Raw genomic sequence first — 23,373 nt, 5'->3', positions numbered from 1 at the left:
CCGCCGCCAGACTATTTAAGTCCGGCGGGGCACGCTCTCAAGCATCCCGTGCTGCAATCGTGCGAGTACACCTGCAGGAAAGTGCATGTGGGCGGACGCAGTGATATGACATCACCGCACCAGCCCGCACATACCGGCACTTCCAGGTGGAGGATTGCTTTGATCCTCCTGCCTTTGAAGTGGCCGCAGACCTCTGGCGGTGTAATTACAGCGCCAGAGGTATGTGGCATACAAGGGCAGGGGAGCTCTTTGTTCCCCTGTCCTTGTTATGCCAAACATCTCCAGCCCTGCCGGGCAGAGCATCTCTTTGATCCTCTGTCTTTTGATGTATCCACAACTGGATACATTTGTCCAGTTATCCAGGCGGCATCTCCCCCCTGCAGGAGGATTCACCATTTAAAATGCATCTATACATACACTTGCCTCTACAAGGGGATACGCCAGAAATTATTCAGACTGGAATAATCCTTTAAGTGAATAGGACCAAGCTGCCCGTGGATATTGCAGTTTTTGGAAATAAAATCAGACCCCTTTTCACTAAACTTTTATGCAATGACCATAAACATAGTAGTAAAGGCAATTTAACTCTATAAGCAATAACTTTTTTCTTTAGTAGGACATATAAAATGCAGCATATGTATTGGTGTAAATGCCATCTATACATGCAGTCTTCTTTGCTGGCACCATATAGAGCTCATGTGACAAGACCATGCCCTGGTCTGGACTAATTGTGCCTGTTCTCTGTAGTTACCAATAAATCCACAATCATTAAGCTTAAATATTTAATAGGAAAATAGCTTATCATTATACACAGTATAACGTAGATGACACTGCAACAGAGGAAAGATCTATCTTTACAGTTCTGTAGAACACGTAAAACAAGCTATACAAAATAGGCTCCCCATGTGAATCACTGTCCAAGGAATGAGGCCATTGGGTCATCAGCCCTCTGTCTTTTCATTCTGAACGCTTCCATCTCTTCCTCTGAAGGTTCCCGAGTCTCATACATGCTGTTATACGCTCTCTTCCTCTCATCCATTTGCAGCATTTCTTCAACATGCTTAAGACGAGCTTCCTCAGCGTTCAGCGCCTGCAGCGAGAGTAAATGTGTCACAATGTACAACTGTAGCAGACAAGATACAATATGTATGTCCTAATCAAAAGAAATGGTAGCACTGGAGAGTGCATAGATCAGAAACTAACATTTCAGAGATCAGACATAGTTCAGCATTAAGCCCGAGGGGCAAGTAAAACATTGACCAGTGACTACTTTATTAAGCTCGCCATTCCTCTTCTTTCAAAACAACCAGGCGTCATCATAGCATGGATTTAACATGGTAACCAATATTCTTAGCCCCTTAAGCCCCATTCACAAGATGGTATTTTTTCTGAGCATCCGATTCACATTTTTTTGCAGATCAGATGCAGACCCATTAAATTTCACCAGGGCTGCAAAAATGTGGACATCACACTGTGTGCTTGTTTTGCAGCCTCGCAAAAAAGATAGAACATGTCCTATTCTTGTCCATTTTGCAGACAAGAATAGGCATTGTTACAATGGGTCCCCCCAAAAAACGGATGCAACACAGACGTCATCCATATTTGCTGATCCATGTTTTGCAGCCTTAAAGAGTTTGTCCGCTTTTTTAATATTGATGACCTACCCTCAGGATAGGTCATCAATATCAGATAACCATCCCGGTTCACTTATGGCTCCTTTCTATTCAAGTGAATGGGACGGCTGAGCTGTAATTACACTTGCTCAACACTGCCGCTGTGAAGGCGAACAGGTAAATAATGAAGAGAAGGCAGTGCTCGTACAAGCGCCGCTTTCTCTTCAAACAGCTGATTGGTGGGGGCGCTGGGAGTTTTTCCCCCGCCGATCTAATATTGATGACCTACCCTTCTATGGCACGTGGATCCAACTCAGTCAGTGTTATCAAAGGACACAGACTATAGTGTTAAAGACGTAAGGTGATGCTCAGTGGAGGGTCTAAGTACCAGGTAGCAAACTTAAAACAGCTGAATAGTTTCTGCTTAATTCTTCGAGGGAGTATTTACATGTAGGGGTCCCACAAAGTGAAAAAGGCTTTAACCTTGTGTTCCTTTTGACAAGTAGAATTAATCCAATCCATGTAGAAAAAGGATGTTAAATTTTGAATAAAAAGTGTAATGGAAGGAGGGTTGGGGGGACAACCATTCTTGCAAAATAGACTTACGCACTACTGCAGAGACTTTGAATAACAGTTTTTTGGCTGTTCACCTACTGGGATATACAGAATGGTCAATAGAGCCTAATAAGACCCCTTCTGGGATTAAAGGAAGTAAATTTAGTAGGTGAGTTTTTGCAAAGGTGACCACCTGCATCCAAAAAGGATTGTATGGGGGATAATATAAAAAACGATGCTAAAAATCAGCATTTTTGCAATTTGGTTATGGGCAGATATAGATGTCCGTCCCATAATGTAATTCAGGGGATAGGAAATATAAGCTTTTTGGACAAACCTTTATTGCCATATCCCAATACAAGGCGGCCATGATGCAGCGACTTGCATTATATAAAGAATCAACTATGTTCTTGGTAGTGTTGCAACCAGGTCAACATGCCGTGTTTCTGCTTCAAATAGTCCAAAGGGTCCCAATTAGGGATGAGCGAACTTGTGTTCCAGGTTCGGCGTACAAGGTTCGGGTTATTTAAGAATTCGGTACCACGGACCTTATGGAACACAAGTTCGCTCAACACTAGTCCTAATAAAATTATATTATTGAGAAATTAGACCTCTTTTCTTGTTTTTTTGTTCTAATCATAAGATCTTCCCTTTCCTGGGGTTTTACATGTTGGAGGATTCTATAGGCGTATAAGTTGTATTGTTTAATGACACAATTCACCATAGCTGGTATTGGAAACAGAAAAAAATGTCTTCTTTCAGTGGAAGCTCCGATCAGAGGGATCCCCCTCCTCTGTCTAACCCCACAGATGCAGCAGTCGCTACTGACAGCGGCATTTGAAGGGTTAAATTACTGGGATCAGTGTCAACTTCGTTCCTGGTCACTGCCAGCGGGTGTCAGCTTTATTAATACAGGGGGTCCCAGCACGTGAGCCCATTCCATACTTCCCCCTAACTCTTACATTTAATTGTTGGATTGTATTTTTTTGTAAAGGGGTTATCCAATACTATAAAAATGTCCCCATATGCCGGGCCCCTCACAGTGAATATACTTACCCCACTCCCTGCGCCGCTACTGGTCCCCGCAACGCCGCTGCTGCTTCTCCCCGTGTGCGGATGAAAACATCTGGTGTCGGGGGGGGGGGGGGGGTAGCAGCCAATGGCAGAAAGGGAAGGGGACAAGCCTCCTTAGCGTCACCCGAGATGCTAGGGAGGCTCCTCCTCGTCCCCGTGCCCGCCATTGGCTGTCGACACTGGATATTTTCATCCGTGCACGGGGAGAAGCAGCAGCAGGGGAGCAGCAGCACTATGAGGGGCCAGGCATATGGTGGAGTATTGGATAACCCATTTAATAACTGTATTTGGTGTTTTTCTGATTCTAATAAAAATGTATTGCTTATAAAAAATAAAATAATAATAATCCAAACTGTTCATACAGACACCACAGAAGTTTATGTACATGGGAGTGTAGGTGAACATAGGAGAAGCAGCACGGAGCTGAGTCTTGTGCCCACTCGACTCCTGTCTGGCATGTTTCCAAGGACTGGAAGAAACTGAAGTCCGATCCAAAGGGGTGCAACGCTCTCCTGGATGATTCTGCCCCTTCAGTTTAGGGATCTGTGCAAATCTCAGTGCCTGAAGCTCCAGCGACAAACTTCTGACAGTACCAATGTGTGCCACAAAAAATGCCCCACACGACTAGCCTCAATTAAAGCAAGGCAGGATAGTTCCATGCTATGTGCACAATGCCGCACAAACAAGAAATTGATCAGACTGGGTGGCCAGGTTTTATAAGCTCACCGCAGGCTCTGAGTGGCAGTCAGACATCCTGCTGAGAGACAAGGTACAGATAGACCTTGGAATAGTTTTCTTTGCACTGAAAGGGGCATAGATAACAAGCGATTTACCATACCTTCTTAAGTTTATCCAGCTTTTTCTTCTCTTCACCCTCACTATCAGAACCACCACTTTTACGGTGCTTTTTCTTCTTTTTCTTCATTTTGTCTTGATGAATCTATCAACAGAAAATATATTTTTATTCCTAATTACTTGACAAGGGTGAGAAGACTACATGTTCCCAGCCAATTCTTTGTATCCCACAGTCAATGTCTGATGTGTGTCCTGTCCTGGAAGTATAGGCACAGAAAGTGGAGCAAACAAACGTTTTTCACCCCTTTTCACGGCGCCACCGTCCCTTAAATCAGCAATATATAAAGAAAATAAAAGTGATTTGCTTTTTTAGATAAATTATTAAAATTCAAATTTTTTCAAATTACTAGCATATATATTCTCACTGGTTCAGGTAGTGGCTATGATGTCATATTATAAAAAGTATATTATATATACTGTATATATTAAAAACAATTTTCATTCACTTCACCCAGGAGGTACCGGATGGGATGAACTCAAAACACCCACCGGACCACCTCCTGCGCCTGGGTCGCCTGTAAGATCCCACGGAATGACAGCAGTCCAGTCGAGCTTCTTGTCAATCGACTTTTATTCAAACCACAGGGTAGGGTGAAGGTATCTTGCTCTACGCGTTTCGGGGTATAAAACGCGTAGAGCAAGATACCTTCACCCTACCCTGTGGTTTGAATAAAAGTCGATTGACAAGAAGCTCGACTGGACTGCTGTCATTCCGTGGGATCTTACAGGCGACCCAGGCGCAGGAGGTGGTCCGGTGGGTGTTTTGAGTTCATCCCATCCGGTACCTCCTGGGTGAAGTGAGTGAAAATTGTTTTTAATATATACAGTATATATAATATACTTTTTATAATATGACATCATAGCCACTACCTGAACCAGTGAGAATATATATGCTAGTAATTTGAAAAAATTTGAATTTTAATAATTATCTAAAAAAGCAAATCACTTTTATTTTCTTTATATATTGCTGATTTAAGGGACGGTGGCGCCGTGAAAAGGGGTGAAAAACGTTTGTTTGCTCTACTTTCTGTGCCTATATCTCCTCCATTAGGGGACCCCCCCTGATGGTTTGTTTACCCCTGGCAGCCTAATATCCCTCCAATACCAAAAATACCGAAATATATAACACTTCTTTACCTTGGCAAATACAAATACATTTTTCAAATCCTTCCTCTGGCGCCCTGCTGGAAACTCTCAAAACTTCCTTTGGGAAGAACAGAGATTAACCCCCCCTCCTTTTTTTTCTCCTCCTGTCCTGGAAGTGACATGCTGTTGTGTAGTCCAGCAATCTGGAGGCTGCACAGATGGAGTACACAGGACCTGCACTTAGGACAGAGGCTACACAGCTGTGGCAGTTTCCACTGTCCTCAATGGTATGAGGGGGGAAAAACACAGGAACCCCCAAAAAGGACCTCCGAGCACCCAATCACAGGACCACCAATCCGGGAGAGAGGAAACCTGAACTAAGAGGTAAAGCTTTATCTCCTAAGGCCGTAACGAGTAGGACATCTCACTAACCTCCACCAATGTCCTAGGATTAGAAAGCGCTTCAACTGTTGACAGCTCCTCTTCACAAAGATCAGTATTCTAGCCAAAAGGAAATAAAGACAGAGTTAACATTAAAGACCGTGCTAATTCATGTGGTTTTGTAAAACACAAAGTATAGTAGCTAGAACGCAGGAAACTCACACTGACGCTTTTCCCAGCTTCCCCAGTGCAGTAAGACATCTTGACAAAGGAATGGCAACACTTGTAGCCCCATCTTCCATCTTTCCAATATGAGCCCCAAATACACTAGACAGGAGAGACATGAAATATTACAAACATCTCTGAAAATGTATATAGCATATAATCTTTATGTGTCACAAAACATTTTACATTTCTTAAACCAGCACCTGGATCTGAATACTTTTATAATTGCATGTAATTAAAAATTTTGCATAGCCACTGAGGTATTCAATAAAATCCAGGGTGGATAAAAATCTATGATTTTAAAAGGAAAATAAATAAATATCGGATTTTTTTTTTAATATAAAATGCTTTTTGAGGAAAATATATTACCATCCAAAGGTTATTCCATCATGAAATAAAGATTAGTTTTTTAATTATGTAGAATAAGGCTGTATATGTTTAATTGTTTTGGTAAATAAATTCCATTAATCCATTCACAATGTCATGCTCTTCCAGAGGTTTTTGTAAGATTATTGGGCAGTTTCTCTGCCTACAAGATATTATCACAGATGCTTGGTTTACTTTTGCAGTTCTCAAAACTGAATTTGACTCAGCAGAGATCACATGCCTCTTCTTTACAGCAAAAATGTTATAACATGAACAGAGTTGAGAAAAAGACCTTAACCCTAACTTCTACAAACCTATGAATACAGAATTAACCTAATCAAACTAATATGAAAAGTTGTTATTCTGAAAATCTTCATCTACTTGCATATTATAAGTTATACCAGCAAGAATTAGTCTGTATGTAGAAAACTGATTTAAATCAAGCCTTACTGACTAGTGATTTAAATCAAATCTATCTGTATAGCGCCACCTACTGTTTGTTCTTTTTCTTTATTGCTTGTCTACCTCACTGAGATGGCCGCACATGCTCAGTTTAATTCTTGAACTGTCACCAGCCATATTTTCTGTCAGAAGCTGTGGCAGTTACAGGGAGAGAGCTACAGCAGAAAGGACACGTCCCCTGAGCTGCCAGCTTGATATAAATCTAGCAGAATGAATGTGGAGATCTCTGGATCCATGTGAGGTACAGGGCTGGTTCTAGTTAGAATGGTATTGTCATGTACGATATGGTGTCTGATTTTCATTTTTTACATCAGTCACGACATAACCCCTTCAACACAAGCCAAGTTATGAGAAAGGGGTGCAGATAGTGAGGTGCCCAGAGTAAATCTCAAACATATGCTACATGTGAACGAGCTCCAGTATCTACCATTGATACAGAACTATCAGTTACTTCTCTGCATTACTGCGACCAACAAAAATAAACCATAATAGTAGATGTAAGATGAGAGAATAGCGGACGTCTGATACGTAGAATGATCCATGGCAGCAACAATTTTGCAATACTACTCAAATGGAATAGTAGAATACATTGACTTTCACAATTTGCATTTATTTTTGGCTTTGACATTTGAGGGGCTCAGTCACCTACCGTGTGGTTACTTATGAGAACATCTTCCTCATACTTAGAGCGGGCAATTGCTTTCTCCTGTCCCTTAATAACAGTGCCGTGTCTGGAGTATTCCACGTAGTCTTCTGTTTGAGCCAGAAGCAGCTCCGCAGGTGGGACATCCAAATGCTTCTCTCCTCCATACTGTAAAATACAGCACAACCAGAATCCTGTAAGTGACATCACTTTGCTGCTACGTAGAATGCTGCGGATTTGTGTCACGCAGGTGCATACCCCAAGGCTGTTTAAAAACAAACCTCTTTAAAAAGGGTTTTCCAAGACTTTATAACTGATGACCACCTGATCGGCGGAGGAACGTCATGCAGGACCCCCGCCGATCAGCTGTTTGAGGGTGCACCTGTGAGCGCCGTCACCTTCTCTGTGCTCACCATGCACAGCACAGTATATAGCAGGGGTGGCCAACCTTACAGACACAAAGAGGCCAAAAAAAAACAAAAAAACGTATGACTACCAGGAGCCACAAGCTATACATTTACACACAAGTCACCATATTTTTCTCCCCCCATGCTCAGATCTGACCCCCCCCCCAAGCTCAGATCTGATCCCCCCCCCAAGCTCAGATCTGATCCCCCCCCCCCCCCCCAAGCTCAGATCTGATCCCCATTGCTTAGATCGGGACCCCCATTTCTCAGATCAGACTCCCATTGCCCAGACCAGGACCCCCCAATTGCTCAGATCAGACCCCCATGCTCAGTTCTATGATTTTAAAAAATCTCTTCCCTCTACTGATCAGGCACTGGGCTCCTGCTCGGGCACCTGCTACTCTGCAGGTCTGACACGCTCTCCACTGTGACCTGATGAGCACAACGTCAGGTCATAGTGTGTGTCTCCACGTACTACGTTCTCACACTGTGTGCATCAGGACATAGTGGAGAGTGAGCTGGAGCTGCAAAGAGCAACAGTGCCCGATCAGGAGAAGAGATCTGAGCATGGGGTGGAGAGTGAGCCGTCCTGGCTGCTTCCCGGCTCCACAGCTAGAGCCGCACTTGAAGAAAAGAGCCGCATGCGGCTCAAGAGCCACGGGTTGGCCACCCCTGGTATATAGTATAGCGGCTGTGCTTGGTATCGCAGTTCAGCCTCATTCACTTCTATGGGGCTGATCTGCTCCTAGGCCACATGACCAATGAATGTGCCGTCACTTGGCCTAGGGAAAGCTGAGAGAAGGCACCACTACCTTCTCAAACAACTGTTCGGCAGGGGTCCCTGGTGTCAGACCCCCACTGAACAGTAAACCCCTTTCGTAAAACCCCTTTAATGGTGGAAAATCAAGACAGAAGTCACATATTAGTTGGTTCTATTAAACATTCTATACAAAAGCAAATATGCAGGGTTTTCTGCAGTAAATGTCTTACTCTTTCCAGGATAGTCTTCTTCTGATCGTCCTTGAAGCTTTCTTTTTTAACTTTGAATGATTTGCATAAAACTTCCAGCTTAGTTGGATCAGCCTGAAGATGTACATCTGAACCCTTCTCATAGGCTTCCCAGGCAAACACTGTGCGGAAGAAATGTTCTTTCAGATCATAGTAATAAATAATGAAATGTCTGTGCCCCACCAGGATGCCCCCTTCCCATGTTCGGACATGAGCAGAGAGACACTAATGGCCAATGGCACGTACTACACTGCCCGTCACTTCACCACATACAATTCCACTGCAGCAGTTAACAACTCTCTAGACAAAATGAGATGTTTGCTGAGGGTCTACGGAACTCTAATATAATCTATATGTTGTTTTGGCATGTATTAACCCCTTCCACCTGTATGCATTTGGAGCCTTTGGGACCAAGCAATTATTTTTCATGGTCATATTCTAAGACCTATAACTTTATTTTTCCGTCTCTATAGCCGTATGAGAGCTTGTTTTCTGTGGGACAAGTTTTAGTTTTTAATAGCACCATTTTGGGGTACATATAACTCATTTATCAACGCTTATTAACTCTCCTGGTGACGTTTTTACTTTGTAAATTTTGCAGCGTTCTTTTTTGGCGTATGTAACATATCTTTATTCTCTGGGTCAATACAATTACAGTGATACCAAATAGACGGTTTCTTTTTACATTTTACAAATTTTGCACAATAAAAAAAACTTTTTAAAAATATATATATTTCTTTTTTGCAGCGCCACATTCCAAGACCCAGATCGGCAGGGGTTCGGTTCCTGACACTCCCACAGACTGTGCGAGCGCCAAATTCTCTTTGCTGTTTATTTGCTTAACATTAGTAGTGCAGCGGCGGTGCCTTAGTCCCATTCAAGTGAATATGACAGAACAGTTGTACTTACATTGCAACACCACTGAAATGTCAACGATATGCAGGTAAATGGAAGAGAACGCAGCACTTACACGTACCTTGGTCTCTTCAAACAGCTGATTGCCGGGGGTGCCAAGAATTTGACCCCTATCTGATATTGATGACCTAACCTGAGGCTAAGTCATCGATATATGGAAAAAACAGACAATCCCTTTAAGGAGACCAGCTGTGTATGGACACTTAGTGCCAATGTTCCATAGGAAAATATGCAAAGAGGTATCACCCAGGCAAAGAACTGTCTCGCTGTTCTCACCTTTGGGAAGTGAGACTTTGACACTTCCAAAAGGTGGCAATCGCAAGACAGTTCCCTAAACACCAGCTACAAAACACTGTACTTACATTGTGTCTGCGCCATTGAAATTGTAGCTCCACTATATCGGACAAAATTATCTCCAGCATAGCTGACCCTGTACACAAAAACCAGAAGTCATCAGTCACAGGCATCAAAATACATATTACAGTGTCTTCAACCTGTCACCTCTCCTGACATGCAGATTCACCCCAAATTTCACCCTTGATACATAGAAAGCGGTGCAGTAAAAATCCACAGTATGAACGCCATGCTAAATTTAAAAAATCTGCAGCATGCTGGATTCTCCATGAGGATGTCCGCAGCATGAGGAGATTGGCCTGGTATTGTAAGGTGTTGCAGATTTTACATGCACAAATAGGAAGCAATTCTGACCTATATGGATTCACACTTATGGTCAGAACAGGCGGAAGGAGAAAAAAAAAAGCAAACGTCTAGTTTTGGCAAATCTGAGACTTCACATTTGTTCATTCACATGCTAGATAATACAGGTAAACGGGGAGGGACTAATCCCTATAAATTCTAAAAATTACTGGTACGGCTGATCCCCATTTTCCAGGACATCCCTCATGAAGGCACCAGGAGCAGTACCAGAAAAGCAGACTGAGTGGGGGATAAGGGACAAAAGTCTAATGGATAGAGACATGGTAATGACCTTGTAATGCCTAGAAGAAGTATGAATGGTTGGCCATGCTGCACCTCAGTCAATTATGTCCATAGAAGCATCTGCCTTCTCGCCTACAGATGAGGCAAGGCTCAACCCTGCAAAGGAAGGGGGTCCGAATGCAGCAAGCACACCCATGCCAAAGGGGAAAAAATGACCCCAAGACAAGGCGAGGAGGCCCAAAGAGCACACCCTCTGTAAGGACAGGAAGAACAGTGGGAGGGTAATGGTGGTGGAAGGGGCCTTCAAAAGGACAAGAACATCTAGTGTTATCATGAGGGACATCCTGGATAAAAAGGTTGTAAGAACCAAATAGAACATTAAAACTTACTCATCGGGATTCCTGCCTGCATCAGAATATGGATTTTCCCTCATGGCTCTTGTTTTTGGATCGTAGTATGCAGAATTTGGATTTAAGTTTCGCAAGTACTGCAGGACAAAAACAAGATTCAAGGACCACATTTCAAACTGATTCCCAGAATAGATCACTGTAACTAACCCCTGTAAATGAGATGCAGAAAAATCATCTTACTTTGGCAGTGTCTTCTCGGATGCGAAGGTTTCTCACTGTAATGCGTCTCTTGGAATCAAAGTTCTGCCCTGGCATATCAATGTCATCGGCATATTTGTCTTCATCCTCATCCTCACTGTTGCGATCCTGTAAAAGTAAACTTGCTTAAAGCAGCGGGACACGAAGACTTTGGCTCAGATTTACTAATGTGTAGGCACCTTGTCTTAAGAAGTGGCGCAATTAGGGTTTCTCCAATTTTTTTCAAAACGCTTGAAAAGTGTGTGGGTTTAGTGGGAGCGTGGGCCTTTGTCGGAATAGGGCATGGGCTAAGATGCACTGTTTTGCACCAACATTGTGCCACAATTCTGGCATAAAAATAGGTCTCAAAGTAAGCCGACCAATAGGTATAAAAGTAAGCAGATCCAACGCCGGCGATTCTATGGTTAAAAAATTATAATAATCTTGCTGCATTATTTAAAATCTAAAACCCAAAAACTTGTGACCACACAAATTGGCAGTTTGTGCGAACATCTGCTTTATGGATTTTTAAATATTTAATTAAAGCAGCACCTTTTTCCTGTATTTTGCCTCTCCCCGGATTACACAGAAGGGGTGGGCTGACATCTGCAGTCTAATCTTTGGTCCATCCCTGCACCACATGTAGCCTTCAGCCCGACGCTGTGATAAATCTGGGGTGGGTCCAGACAGTTTAAGCTTGCGCCATCTGTAGAATTAGTGAACCTCTTCTCGGATTTTCTCCCTAGATAATTCATTTCAATTGCAGCTAATAATTTAGTTTTTATCCAAAAGGTCCAAACATTTTAAATGGCTTCCATTTCAAAAAGGGATCACCTCCATTGGACAAATCTCTGGACTTAGAGATACAGAACAATAGTCCATGTGCAACCAATAACGATTCCATCAATCACCATGGAAGTCAGTTGTGTTCATCGATGAGGAGGTCACCGTTCACAGCAGAATTATCACTAAGGGCTCATGCCCACAACCGTTGCATTCCGCATCATGGATGCTGACCCATTCAATTGAATGGGTCCGCAAATCCGGAGATGCGGTGCGGAACGGAAGCACTACGGAGTGCTTCCGTGGGGTTCCGTTCCGTACTTCCGTTCCACAAAGAAGTAGTGCATGCACTACTTTTTTGCGGTGCGGACCGTCGGATGTTGATTGCGGACCCCATTCAAGTGAATGGGTCGGCGATCCGCATGCGGCTGCCCCACGGTCATGCCCATGCATTGCAGACTGCAATTTGCGGCCCGCAGCACGGGCACTGAGCGCTTACGCTCGTGGGCCCTAACATAAATCAATGGTGGGCACATAGGCCAAGCAGGGAAAGCAGTTTACAAGCCGACTTACTGTCTGAGCATTCTGATCCTCTTCTCCCCACTGGTGTCTTGGGGAGCTCTGAAGTAAAGAAAGTGAGATGGATGACAACAGAAAGACAAGGCAAGCAAGATGTTCCCTGGGTAAGTTATAAAGTAAAGTATGTATAAAACGTTACATTTACACACACAATGATGTGTATAGCAAACTTTAAAGGGAGTCTGTCACCTACTCTGAGCGTTTTAGACCGCTCATATCGCGTTATACAACGTTAGCCCCCCATTAAAATAGTACCTCAAGTTATGCAAATTAGTTGTCGCAAGTGCCCAGGGGCGGAGTTACGGCCACAAGTGTCCAGATAACCTCTCCCCTTGCAGTCCTCTGGCCCACCCTCCTCCTCTGGCTTGAAGATCTTGTGCAAGCGCCAGTCACCGCCACGCCTGTGCACTGTTAATATCAGTGCCTCTGCCTATAGTGGGTAGAGCAGTGCGCATGCACGAGCCCGGCACTCACCCGAGATCTCCATGTTTGTTTCCGTTCCTGCTACTGTATCAAACCAAAGCCATGATGCACAGCTCCAGCACCGCCCCTCGATTATAGCTCCTCCCTCCCAGCTAGCTACATAAACACTGCCCATGCTCCTCAGACACGCCCATGGTCATGTGACCACAACCCATTTTACCATAGACTGCAGTGGGGTTAACACATGAAATCCCAGTGAAAAAGTCAGGTTTCCCATTATTTGGGATTCCTGATTCTATGGCTTTCAATACTTGTAGTCCGGATAACAAGACTTATACTTGGCACAAACACTTGTACTGCAGCATTTGATTAGTGTGTGTAGAAAATTAACATGCGGTGTACATGTCAAGGTGTTACACTGCAACGAATCTTCAGGTTCCCTGAATTGTTGGGTAGTCATAGAAAAGCACAACAAATTCAATGGAAATGTCGACCATTTGTGCAATTTCTTTCAATTGAAAGGTCTGATTCCAGTGCGTGGATGTCCGCAGATCAGACGTTCCTGATATGCCAACATGAAATTGTGAACCGAGAACCAAAATCAAGAAAACATTAAGAAATGCTAAGATGGACTGGAAGACATGACAATATTTGACCACATGCATATTTCTTACCACTTGTTCTGAAAGTTTTCCTGAGGCCAGTTCCTCCTGAAGCTTTTGAGCCTTCAATGTACGTTTTGCCTTGGATAAATAGGGAGAGGGAAAAAAAGGGATCATTTTAGTCTATATTAAACACTGGAGCTATGCCTCTACCAGTCAGCTTCAGCTACAATACATGACACTAGGCGCCACCAACATACCAAGTCCACTTTGGAATGCTCCTCGACAATTCTCATGTGCTCCTCTGGGTTGTAACCATTCCATCGATCTCTCTTGCCATCGTAGTCAAGCATAAGCTGGGGCTGCTCAAACTCATCTGGGGCAATGTTCGCTCCGCTGAACTTTGCTCCAACTCTCCGAGGTCTCTGGAATCACAGCATGTTAGAAGCCAGCCACAACCATCAATGCCAGAAACGAGGACAATAAAACAATATAAAGCAGACTCACTTCAAAACAGTCTTTTTTCTGGTGAGTCATAGCGCCACAGTTCTCACAGGCTCCTTGGCGATATTTTGTTGCTATTGTGCCCTAAAGGGTAAAATCCCAGAGGATGTGTTACTGTTCCATTGTACATTACAGAAAATATTCTCACGGAGTTGTGCAGAAGCTTACGACATGCATGTGACCTAAATAATGGGACACTTGTAATACGAAAGCACATGAAGCTCTGAAAGCCTTGTACAAGACAAGGAGCTTGTGGCCGCAGTGTAGACATGCTACACACAGTCCATACAGCAAAGTCAGGGTGTGAACATCCACTTGCATTTACACAACCAGAGAATTGGGATCGACCCTTCCTGCGAACAGTCATTCCCAACAATCTGGCCATATAAATGTGCCACCACTCACCCAATGAACCAGCGAAATGCTCGTTCACTGGGCGATCCCGTCATTCAAGCAGGCCCCACCCATCACTGCTTCTGGGCAGTAGATCGTGCAGTCTAAACAGCGATCTGCTGCCCGAAAACCATGGTTCTGCATGGGGACAATTACAATAGCCATCCCTTGTCCTCATACTGTGAAGGTGATCCCTGCATGTAAATGCACAGTCTCCTTCACAGAATGAGAGGCCGGCTGTCAGGATGGAACGCTTCCTGTCTCACAATCGGCCGCCCAGTCGGCCTGTGTAACTCCAGCTTTATTTCAACATAAAATTCTTTCTTCCTGGGAGTAAACAAGCAATTAATAACTCAGATCTCCCTCCCAGTGCATAGGTCATTAGCACTTTTCCCAACATCAGAAGTGATAGCAAATAGCCAAGATTAACTGCAGATCAGCGGGGAGGTCACTGATGCTCAGAAAGCACTGACTGAATGGAAACCTTTACTACCTCCAATCCTTGGTCTGTCACACTGATCCCCTTACAAATCTTAGATTCGGGTAAACAATTGGTTAAAATGGCTTTTATGAGTGTTAACCAATGAGTTAGAATTGGTGTATTCCTTAAGATTTATCCATGGTATATATTGAGCCTGCTTATATCCCGATGAGTGTCCCCTTCGAGTGCCGCTCTACGATGATGCTCCTCCCCACCACCGATACTCCCAGGCTAGAGATTCTCGGTCGCCTCAACTCTGGCTCTCCCCAGAGCGAGGCTAGACACGCTGTGGAGCCACTGCGCATGCACAACACCATCTCCACGGCCGGCGCATCCTACTAATAGGTCGCGCTGAACGCTCCACGTGGTGCTCCTTCCAACTGTGCAGAGGCACCATCCACTCAGCGCAATTCTCTTGGTAACCCTCCAAACAGCGGCACCAGGTAATCTACAGACCCTATCTGGATCAACTTCCAATTTACAGTCCTGCATTCATCTGAGAGATTTTTCTATGTTTTGTATGCTAAGGATATTACATGGATGTGGGATATTGTGACCACTTTACCCCAGGATTTAGGCGCTTTCTTTTTAGGTGTTCTCTTGTAAACAGAATTACCAATAACCCATGAGGTCATATTACCTATGCGGTCATTACCCGGCAGACTGGATCATGCAACCAACGTAGTCCGGATACTCTCCGTTATATTCCTTACCATTTCACATATATTCAGCCCAAAGTGCCACCTTCCTACAAGGTTGCACAGACGCCTATCATGGGAAGGTGTTATCTGTCAGTCACCCCATGTTATTGATGATGTATTGACTATACACTGCTTTAAGCTAGGTCTACACAACGACATTTGTCGCGCAACATTTTTTAAGATGGTGTCGCGTCGCAGTATGTTGCAGTGCGACACCATAGACTACCATTATAAAAATTGTCGCGCGACAGTTGCAGTGTAGCCCTAGCCTTATACTCCACTGTCATGGTATTTCCACATTGATTTATGTTGTATTTATTTTATGTTTTGCTGTAGTTTGATAAAGGCCCTATGAGACCGAAACATCACACCGGATTTGTACAGCCGCATTATCAATAAAATCTCACAATTTTGCATCAATATCGCGGGAGTTTCTATTTCTATTGACGTTTGGGGTGGGAACCCGACTCCCAGCTAAAGGAAGCAGAGTGCCACGAAGTTTACTTGAATATATCCCTCTAGGGAAATGTGTACGTATATACAGTCCTGATCAAAAGTTTAAGACCACTTGAAAAAAGGCAAAAAAAATCATATTTTACATTGTTGGATCTTAACAAGGTTCCAAGTAGAGCTTCAACATGCAACAAGAAGAAATGAGAGTGAGACAGAACATTTTTTGAGAATTCAATTAATTGAAAATAACGATTAAACTGAAACAGGCTGTTTTTCAGCTGATCAAAATTTTAGGACCACATGCCTTTAATAGGCCAAATCTGTGCAAAGATGTGGATTCATTGTCATTTTCTGTCAGGTAGTCACACGTTGTGATGGCAAAGGCAAAAAAACTCTCCCTTTTTGAACGTGGTCGGGTTGTTGAACTGCATAAGCAGGGTCTCTTACAGCGCGCCATCGCTGCTGAGGTGGGACGCAGTAAGACAGTCATTTGGAATTTCTTAAATGATCCTGATGGTTATGGAACAAAAAAGTCAAGTGGAAGACCCAAAAACATTTCATCAGCACTGAGCCGTAGGATCCAATTGGCTGTCCGTCAAGACACTGGACGATCCTCGACCCAAATTAAGGCCCTTACTGGTGCTGACTGCAGCCCCATAACCATCAGACGGTATCTGAGACTGAAGGGCTTCAAAAACAAAAAACGTCTTCAAAGACCTCGTCTCCTTGAACGCCACAGAACTGCTCGTTTGGACTTTGCAAGAGAGCACCAAGCATGGGACATTCAAAGGTGGAAGAAAGTTTTATTCTCTGATGAGAAAAAAAATGTAACCTTGATGGTCCTGATGGTTTCCAACGTTACTGGCATGACAAGCAGATCCCACCTAAGATGTTTTCTAAGCGCCACAGTGGAGGGGGCACCATAATGGTCTGGGGGGCTTTTTCATTCAGTGGAACAATGGAGCTTCAGGTAGTGCAGGGGCGTCAAACGGCCGCTGGCTATGTCCAGATGTTGCAGAGAGCATTCCTCATGACTGAGGGCCCTCGTCTGTGTGGTAACGACTGGGTTTTTCAACAGGACAACGCTTCAGTACACAATGCCCGCAGGACAAGGGACTTCTTCCAGGAGAATAACATCACTCTTTTGGCCCATCCTGTGTGTTCCCCTGATCTAAATCCAATTGAGAACATTTGGGGATGGATAGCAAGGGAAGTTTACAAAAATGGACAACAGTTCCAGACAGTAGATGGCCTTCGTGCGGCCGTCTTCACCACTTGGAGAAATGTTCCTACTCACCTCATGGAAACGCTTGCATCAAGCATGTCGAAAAGAATTTTTAAGTGATAAACAATAACGGCGGAGCTACTCATTACCGAGTTCATGTTTGGAAGTTGGATTTCTGTTTTGGGGGGGGGGGGGTTTCATTTTTTTTTGGAGGTGTGGTCCTAAACTTTTGATCAGCTGAAAAACAGCCTGTTTCAGTTTATTCATTGTTTTCCTTAAATTGAATGCTCAAAAAATGTTTTGTCTCACTCCCATTTCTTCTTGTTGCATGTTGAAGCTTTACTTGGAACCTTGTTAAGATCCAGCCATGCTAAATATGATTTTTTGCCATTTTTCAAGTGGTCTTAAACTTTTGATCAGGACTGTATGTCTATATCCCTCTAGGGGAATGTGTACATATATATTTCAAAATCCCTCTAGGGGAATGCGTACGTATATATGTCTATATCCCTCTAGGGGAATGTGTACGTATATATGTCTATATCCCTCTAGGGGAATGCATACGTATATATTTCAAAATCCCTCTAGGGGAATGCATACGTATATATGTCTATATCCCTCTAGGGGAATGTGTACGTATATATGTCTATATCCCTCTAGGGGAATGCATACGTATATATTTTAAAATCCCTCTAGGGGAATGCGTACGTATATATTTTAAAATCCCTCTAGGGGAATGCGTACGTATATATTTCTATATCCCTCTAGGGGAATGCGTACGTATATATTTCTATATCCCTCTAGGGGAATGCGTACGTATATATGTCTATATCCCTCTAGGGGAATGCGTACGTATATATTTCAAAATCCCTCTAGGGGAATGCGTACGTATATATTTCAAAATCCCTCTAGGGGAATGCGTACGTATATATGTCTATATCCCTCTAGGGCAGGCATCTCAAACTCGCGGCCCTCCAGCTGTTGCAAAACTACAACTCCCAGCATGCCCGGACAGCCTACAGGTATCAGCCTACAGCAGGGCATTGTGGGAGTTGTAGTTTTACAACAGCTGGAGGGCTGCGAGTTTGAGATGCCTGCTCTAGGGGAATGCGTACGTGTATATTTCTATATCCCTCTAGGGGAATGTGTACGTATATATGTCTATATCCCTCTAGGGGAATGCGTACGTGTATATTTCTATATCCCTCTAGGGGAATGTGTACGTATATATGTCTATATCCCTCTAGGGGAATGCGTACGTGTATATTTCTATATCCCTCTAGGGGAATGTGTACGTATATATGTCTATATCCCTCTAGGGGAATGCGTACGTGTATATTTCTATATCCCTCTAGGGGAATGCGTACGTATATATGTATATATCCCTCTAGGGGAATGCGTACGTATATATGTATATATCCCTCTAGGGGAATGCATACGTATATATGTATATATCCCTCTAGAGGAATGTGTACATATATAGGTCTATATCCCTCTAGAGGAATGTGTATGTATATATATTTCTCTAGGGGAATGTGTACGTATATCGGTCTATATCCCTCTAGAGGAATGTGTACATGTATATCTCTATATCCCTCTAGGAAACTTGAACATGTAATCCTCTGTCTGTGTTACAGTAAGACTGGCAATGTCTATTCAGCACTATAATACAGCTGGTATCCGTAAGTGATGGCACGGGCACAGCTCCTGATCTCATGCCATGTCCTCACAGTACATTGCTAAGGCTTAATAATCTAAGTATAGAGACGTATCTCCATCGAAGATTACGGAGAGAAATGCAAAAAAAATAAAGGTACAAAATAAGTGCTGTATGCAGTGTGCCAGAATCCGTACTGGAAACTGACAGACCCCAAAATAGTCAGTGGGACTGTCTGGCACATGACAGGTTCAGCCATCAGTTTATTTCTTCCTACACTGAAATGTAAAAACTGAAATTTGCAGATGTGAAATTTTCTTAAAGGGGTTGTCCAGCCTTTTAAGACTTTTGTCGCCCCTCTTGTGGAGGAAAGCATACTTTCCTGCTCCCACCCTTCACTTGAACTGACCCAGCTGCCTATGTTAGTCATCACATGTAAGTAGTTCAATGATGTTACCGGCCTGCATGATGGGCCAGAGAAACTTCTCACACATACAACAGAAAGTCAATTTACCCACATTGTGCAAACCACACACTATACGTTATCTTCTATACTCACCTCTTTTACGCCTTTCCTATACCAGTCTCCCAGCAATGTGTATTCTTTCTGCTTCTCATCCTGTGGTCGCTGATGCTTTAAAGTTGGTCTCTTGGATGGATCCACATACCATGGGACAGAAGAAATGTACTGAGGGATGTGAGGATTGATGTCTCTGGAAAAAGAAAATAAAAAATGTATTTTCTGTTTCTGGAGAATGGAGGCCACATCATTTATTCTTGAGGGGGCTGTGCAAGAATGTAGGGGGGACCTGTAAATTGGCAGCACCCATGTCAAACCGGATGTTTTCAGAGAGAGAGCCCAGTGGAGCATCACAGGCTGGGAAAAAAACTGTTCTTGCACAACCCCTTTAAGGTGACCAATCATTAAGGCTACTTTCACACAGGCGTTTTGGCTTACCGTTTGTGAGATCCGTTCAGGGCTCTCACAAGTATCCAAAACGGATCAGTTTTGCCCTAATGCAGGATCCGCTCGGTTTGCCTCCGTTCAGTCTCCATTCCGCTCTTGAAGCGGTCACCAAAACTCTGCCTGCAGCGTTTTGGTGTCCGTCTGATGAAATTGAGCCAAACTGATCCTGGCACACAATGTAAGTCAATGGGGACGGATCCGTTTTCTCTGACACAATAGAAAACGGATCAGTCCTCTATTGACTTTCAATGGTGTTCAAGACGGATCCGTCTTGGCTATGCTAGAGATAATGCAAACTGATGCGTTTTGGGGCGGATCCGTCATGAACGAGAGTGTGAAAGTAGCCTAAAAAGTCACCAGTAAAATTATCTAAATCACTGTGACCCCCAGGCTGTGGCCTCACCACTCCGTCTCCTGTAGGCTCCACTGGACTTTCTTCTTTGTTGCCTAAAAAACAGACACTTTACGGTATTACGGACACTTACTTTCCTTCTTCATCCACCTCAGCCGGAGCATTTCCCAGTTTCCTCTGTTCTTCCAACTCCTTCTTCTTTCTCCAGTCTTCCCGAGTCATCTTTTTGGGTTCATCCATGCCAGAGGAATCTACACCTCCCCCACTAGCCATGACATCTGTGGGGCCAGACATTTCTGAGCCGCACTACAATAACAAAAAAGAATTCTTCAATAAGATAAAACATTAAAGGGGTTGTCCCACAAAAACAATATTCCACATTTCTCAAACCAGCTCCTGGATCTGAATACTTTTTTAATTGCTTGTAATTAAAAATTTAGCATAGCCTCTGAGCTATTCAATAAAATCTATCTGTATAGCGCCACCTGCTGTTTGTTATTTTCCTTATTTCTTGTCCACCTCACTGAGGTGCTTGCATAATCTCAGTTTAAATGTTCAGCTGCTGCCAGCCATATCTTCTGTTAGGAAATGTGGCAGTTAAAGGGAGAAAGCTGCAGCAGAAAGGACAAGCCCCTAAGCTGCAGCAGAGATGACACGCCCCCTGAACTGTGATAGGAGGAGAGCTGCAGCAGAGATGACACGCCCCTGAGCTGCAGCAGAGATGACACGCCCCCTGAACTGTGATAGGAGTAGAGCTGCAGCAGAGATGACACGCCCCTGAGCTGCAGCAGATATGACACGCCCCCTGAACTGTGATAGGAGAGCTGCAGCAGAGATGACACGCCCCTGAGCTGCAGCAGAGATGACACGCCCTCTGAACTGTGATAGAAGGAGAGCTGCAGCGGAAAGGACAGACACCCTGAGCTGTGATAGGGAGAGCTTTGGAGCAATGAATGGGGAGCTCTCTGGATCCATGTGAGGTACAGGGCTGGTTCTAGCTTTGTTAGAAAGAGGTTGTCATGTACTATATGATGTCTGATTTAAATTTTTTACATTAGTCATGGGATAACCCCTTTAAAGCTGACCTATAGAGCAGAGGCTTACATATACTGCTGAAAAAAATACACAGGCAAAGTACTTGCCTCAGAAATCTATTCTACCAAGTACTTTCTCTGTGGAACCCGCGGTAGAAGGGTGTCTGGTCCGCTGAAGCTGTGACGAGGCGCAGAACGCTTATTTCTTGTTAACGCCTCCAGCTGAAGCAGATTTGAGATGTTTCTTCAGGCTGAAACCTTGCCGTTTACTTGTCTACCAGCAGATGGTAAAGCCCGTGCAGCCTGGTCTGTATCCACAGAATGCACCTGACTATTAGGAGGTAGAAGTCTCCAGCACACAAAGGACTGGACACTGTAGCAAACCTGCACCCTGTAAAAGCGTGCTTCAATTCACTGAAAGCAAGCAGGGCTTATTATTACATTACTTTCCTTTACAGAATAAACACCTACTACTACATGATGTCCTACACTGGGAAAAACCGCACCTTCTCAGCGTCTTTACGGCTATAACCGCACAGGGACCAATATAAACGCACTTTAAGATCTATCAGCATCTCAGACCGTCCTAATAGAGGCCTCAAGGAAAGTAACACACCACTTAGCCAGCTTCTACCCCTCATACCACCCTGCGTGCCCGCACACTGACTGTCTGTCTGCCCAGCTGGTACATAGCCAACCGGAGAAGCTGGCGTTACAGGGGGCACTCACCTTCCACCAAGCGTAATTCAGCGGAAGAACGAACTAGAAACCGGAAGTAATCCCCTGACCCCGGAAGTGACGCATGACAACAAGTCTGCAGGAGGAGGTCGCCGAGCAGGAGGCGGGGCTATTAACCCTTCCTAGACGATTGAGCTCTAAATTGTAGGAGAACAGAAATGGGGGTGTAATAAGTGCTAGGATTACTGTGAACAACCGGGCTCATTAAATATGAAAAGTGATATTAGGATTTATAAAATAAGACCCCTAGTATTATTAACCCTTAGGATCTCGGAGTTTTTTTTTTTCGTTTCTGTGTTTTTATTTTTCTTCCCTATCGTCCTTGAGCCATAACTTTTTTATTTTTCCGGTCACAAAGCTGTATGAGGGCTTATTTTTTGTAGGACAAGTTGTACTTTCTAATGCCACCATTTAATATGCCATACAATGTAGTGGGACGCGGGAAAGAAAATCCAAATGGGGTGGAATTAGAAACAAAATGCAATTCCTCCACCATTGCATTTTTTTGGGTAAGAGAAGCGTTGAAAAAAATGGCAAAACAGCCATTTTGACCCTTTTTTCTGTTACGCCATTTGCCACATTGGAAAAATATTTTTATATTTTAATAGTACGGGCATTTTCGCATGCTGTGATGCCCATGATGTTTATATTTTTTGTTATTTATGTATTTATTTTTTTATTCTACAGAAAGGGGGTGTTTGAAACAGCGGATACCCGCTGGCCATGGCGCCCGCTGCACGCGCGAGAGAGCACTATGTTTGTCCATTGCTCCAGCGCCGTACTGGTAACAAAGGGGTTAAAAAGTGCTAAACCTGAGAAACTGTACGATTACTATGGAACAACCAGGCACATTTAATATTAGGAGTTATATTAGGATTTATAAAATAAAGCCCCTAGTATTATTAAGCCTGCTTTTAGTGGTCCCCAGTATGATTAATACCTTATTAGTGCCCCCAGTATTATTAATACCCCCTTTAGTGGCTCCCATGTATAATGAATGCTCCTATTAGTTGCTCCCAGTAATACAAATGGCCCCATTAGTTGCCCCCAGTATTATGACTGCCCCCATTCTGCTTGTCTTAGATAACAAAAAAAACTCACCTCATCCAATTGAACGCGCAGGGGACACTCACTCCTCTCTGGATGTGCAGGACAGGACCTGCGCCCCCAGCATGATGACATATAGTAGGTCCTGCTGCTAAAGTTCAGTGAAGTGGATGCAGCAGGACCTGAGATATGTCATCATGCTGGGGGCGCAGGTCCTGTCCTGCACATCCAGAGAGGAGCGAGTGTCCCCTGCGCGTTCAATTGGATGAGGTAATTATTTTTTTTCTTACTTAATCCAAAGGCTGTACTAATGAGTGC

General features: G+C 43.8%; 1 protein-coding gene across 1 annotated transcript; it reads right to left on the bottom strand.

The window, feature by feature from the left end:
• Positions 1 to 617: 617 nt before the first annotated feature.
• On the bottom strand, positions 618 to 22,062 carry SLU7 (SLU7 homolog, splicing factor). The gene is made up of 16 exons (XM_040441934.1): positions 22,000 to 22,062; positions 20,370 to 20,542; positions 19,477 to 19,630; positions 14,011 to 14,091; positions 13,764 to 13,928; positions 13,576 to 13,644; positions 12,473 to 12,520; positions 11,120 to 11,245; positions 10,919 to 11,016; positions 9,953 to 10,020; positions 8,658 to 8,797; positions 7,267 to 7,428; positions 5,787 to 5,891; positions 5,616 to 5,684; positions 4,081 to 4,182; positions 618 to 1,090 (listed from the first exon to the last, which is right to left on the bottom strand). The coding sequence occupies exons 2-16, from the start codon at positions 20,528 to 20,530 to the stop codon at positions 911 to 913; spliced, it is 1,728 nt and encodes a 575-aa protein (XP_040297868.1). The 5' UTR covers positions 20,531 to 20,542; positions 22,000 to 22,062; the 3' UTR covers positions 618 to 910.
• Between the last annotated feature and the right edge of the window lie 1,311 nt (positions 22,063 to 23,373).

Source organism: Bufo bufo, chromosome 1 (assembly GCF_905171765.1).
Source record: "Bufo bufo chromosome 1, aBufBuf1.1, whole genome shotgun sequence".
Lineage (NCBI taxonomy): Eukaryota > Metazoa > Chordata > Amphibia > Anura > Bufonidae > Bufo > Bufo bufo.
Note: the sequence above shows the minus strand (reverse complement) of the source record. Positions and strands in the feature narration are given on the sequence as shown.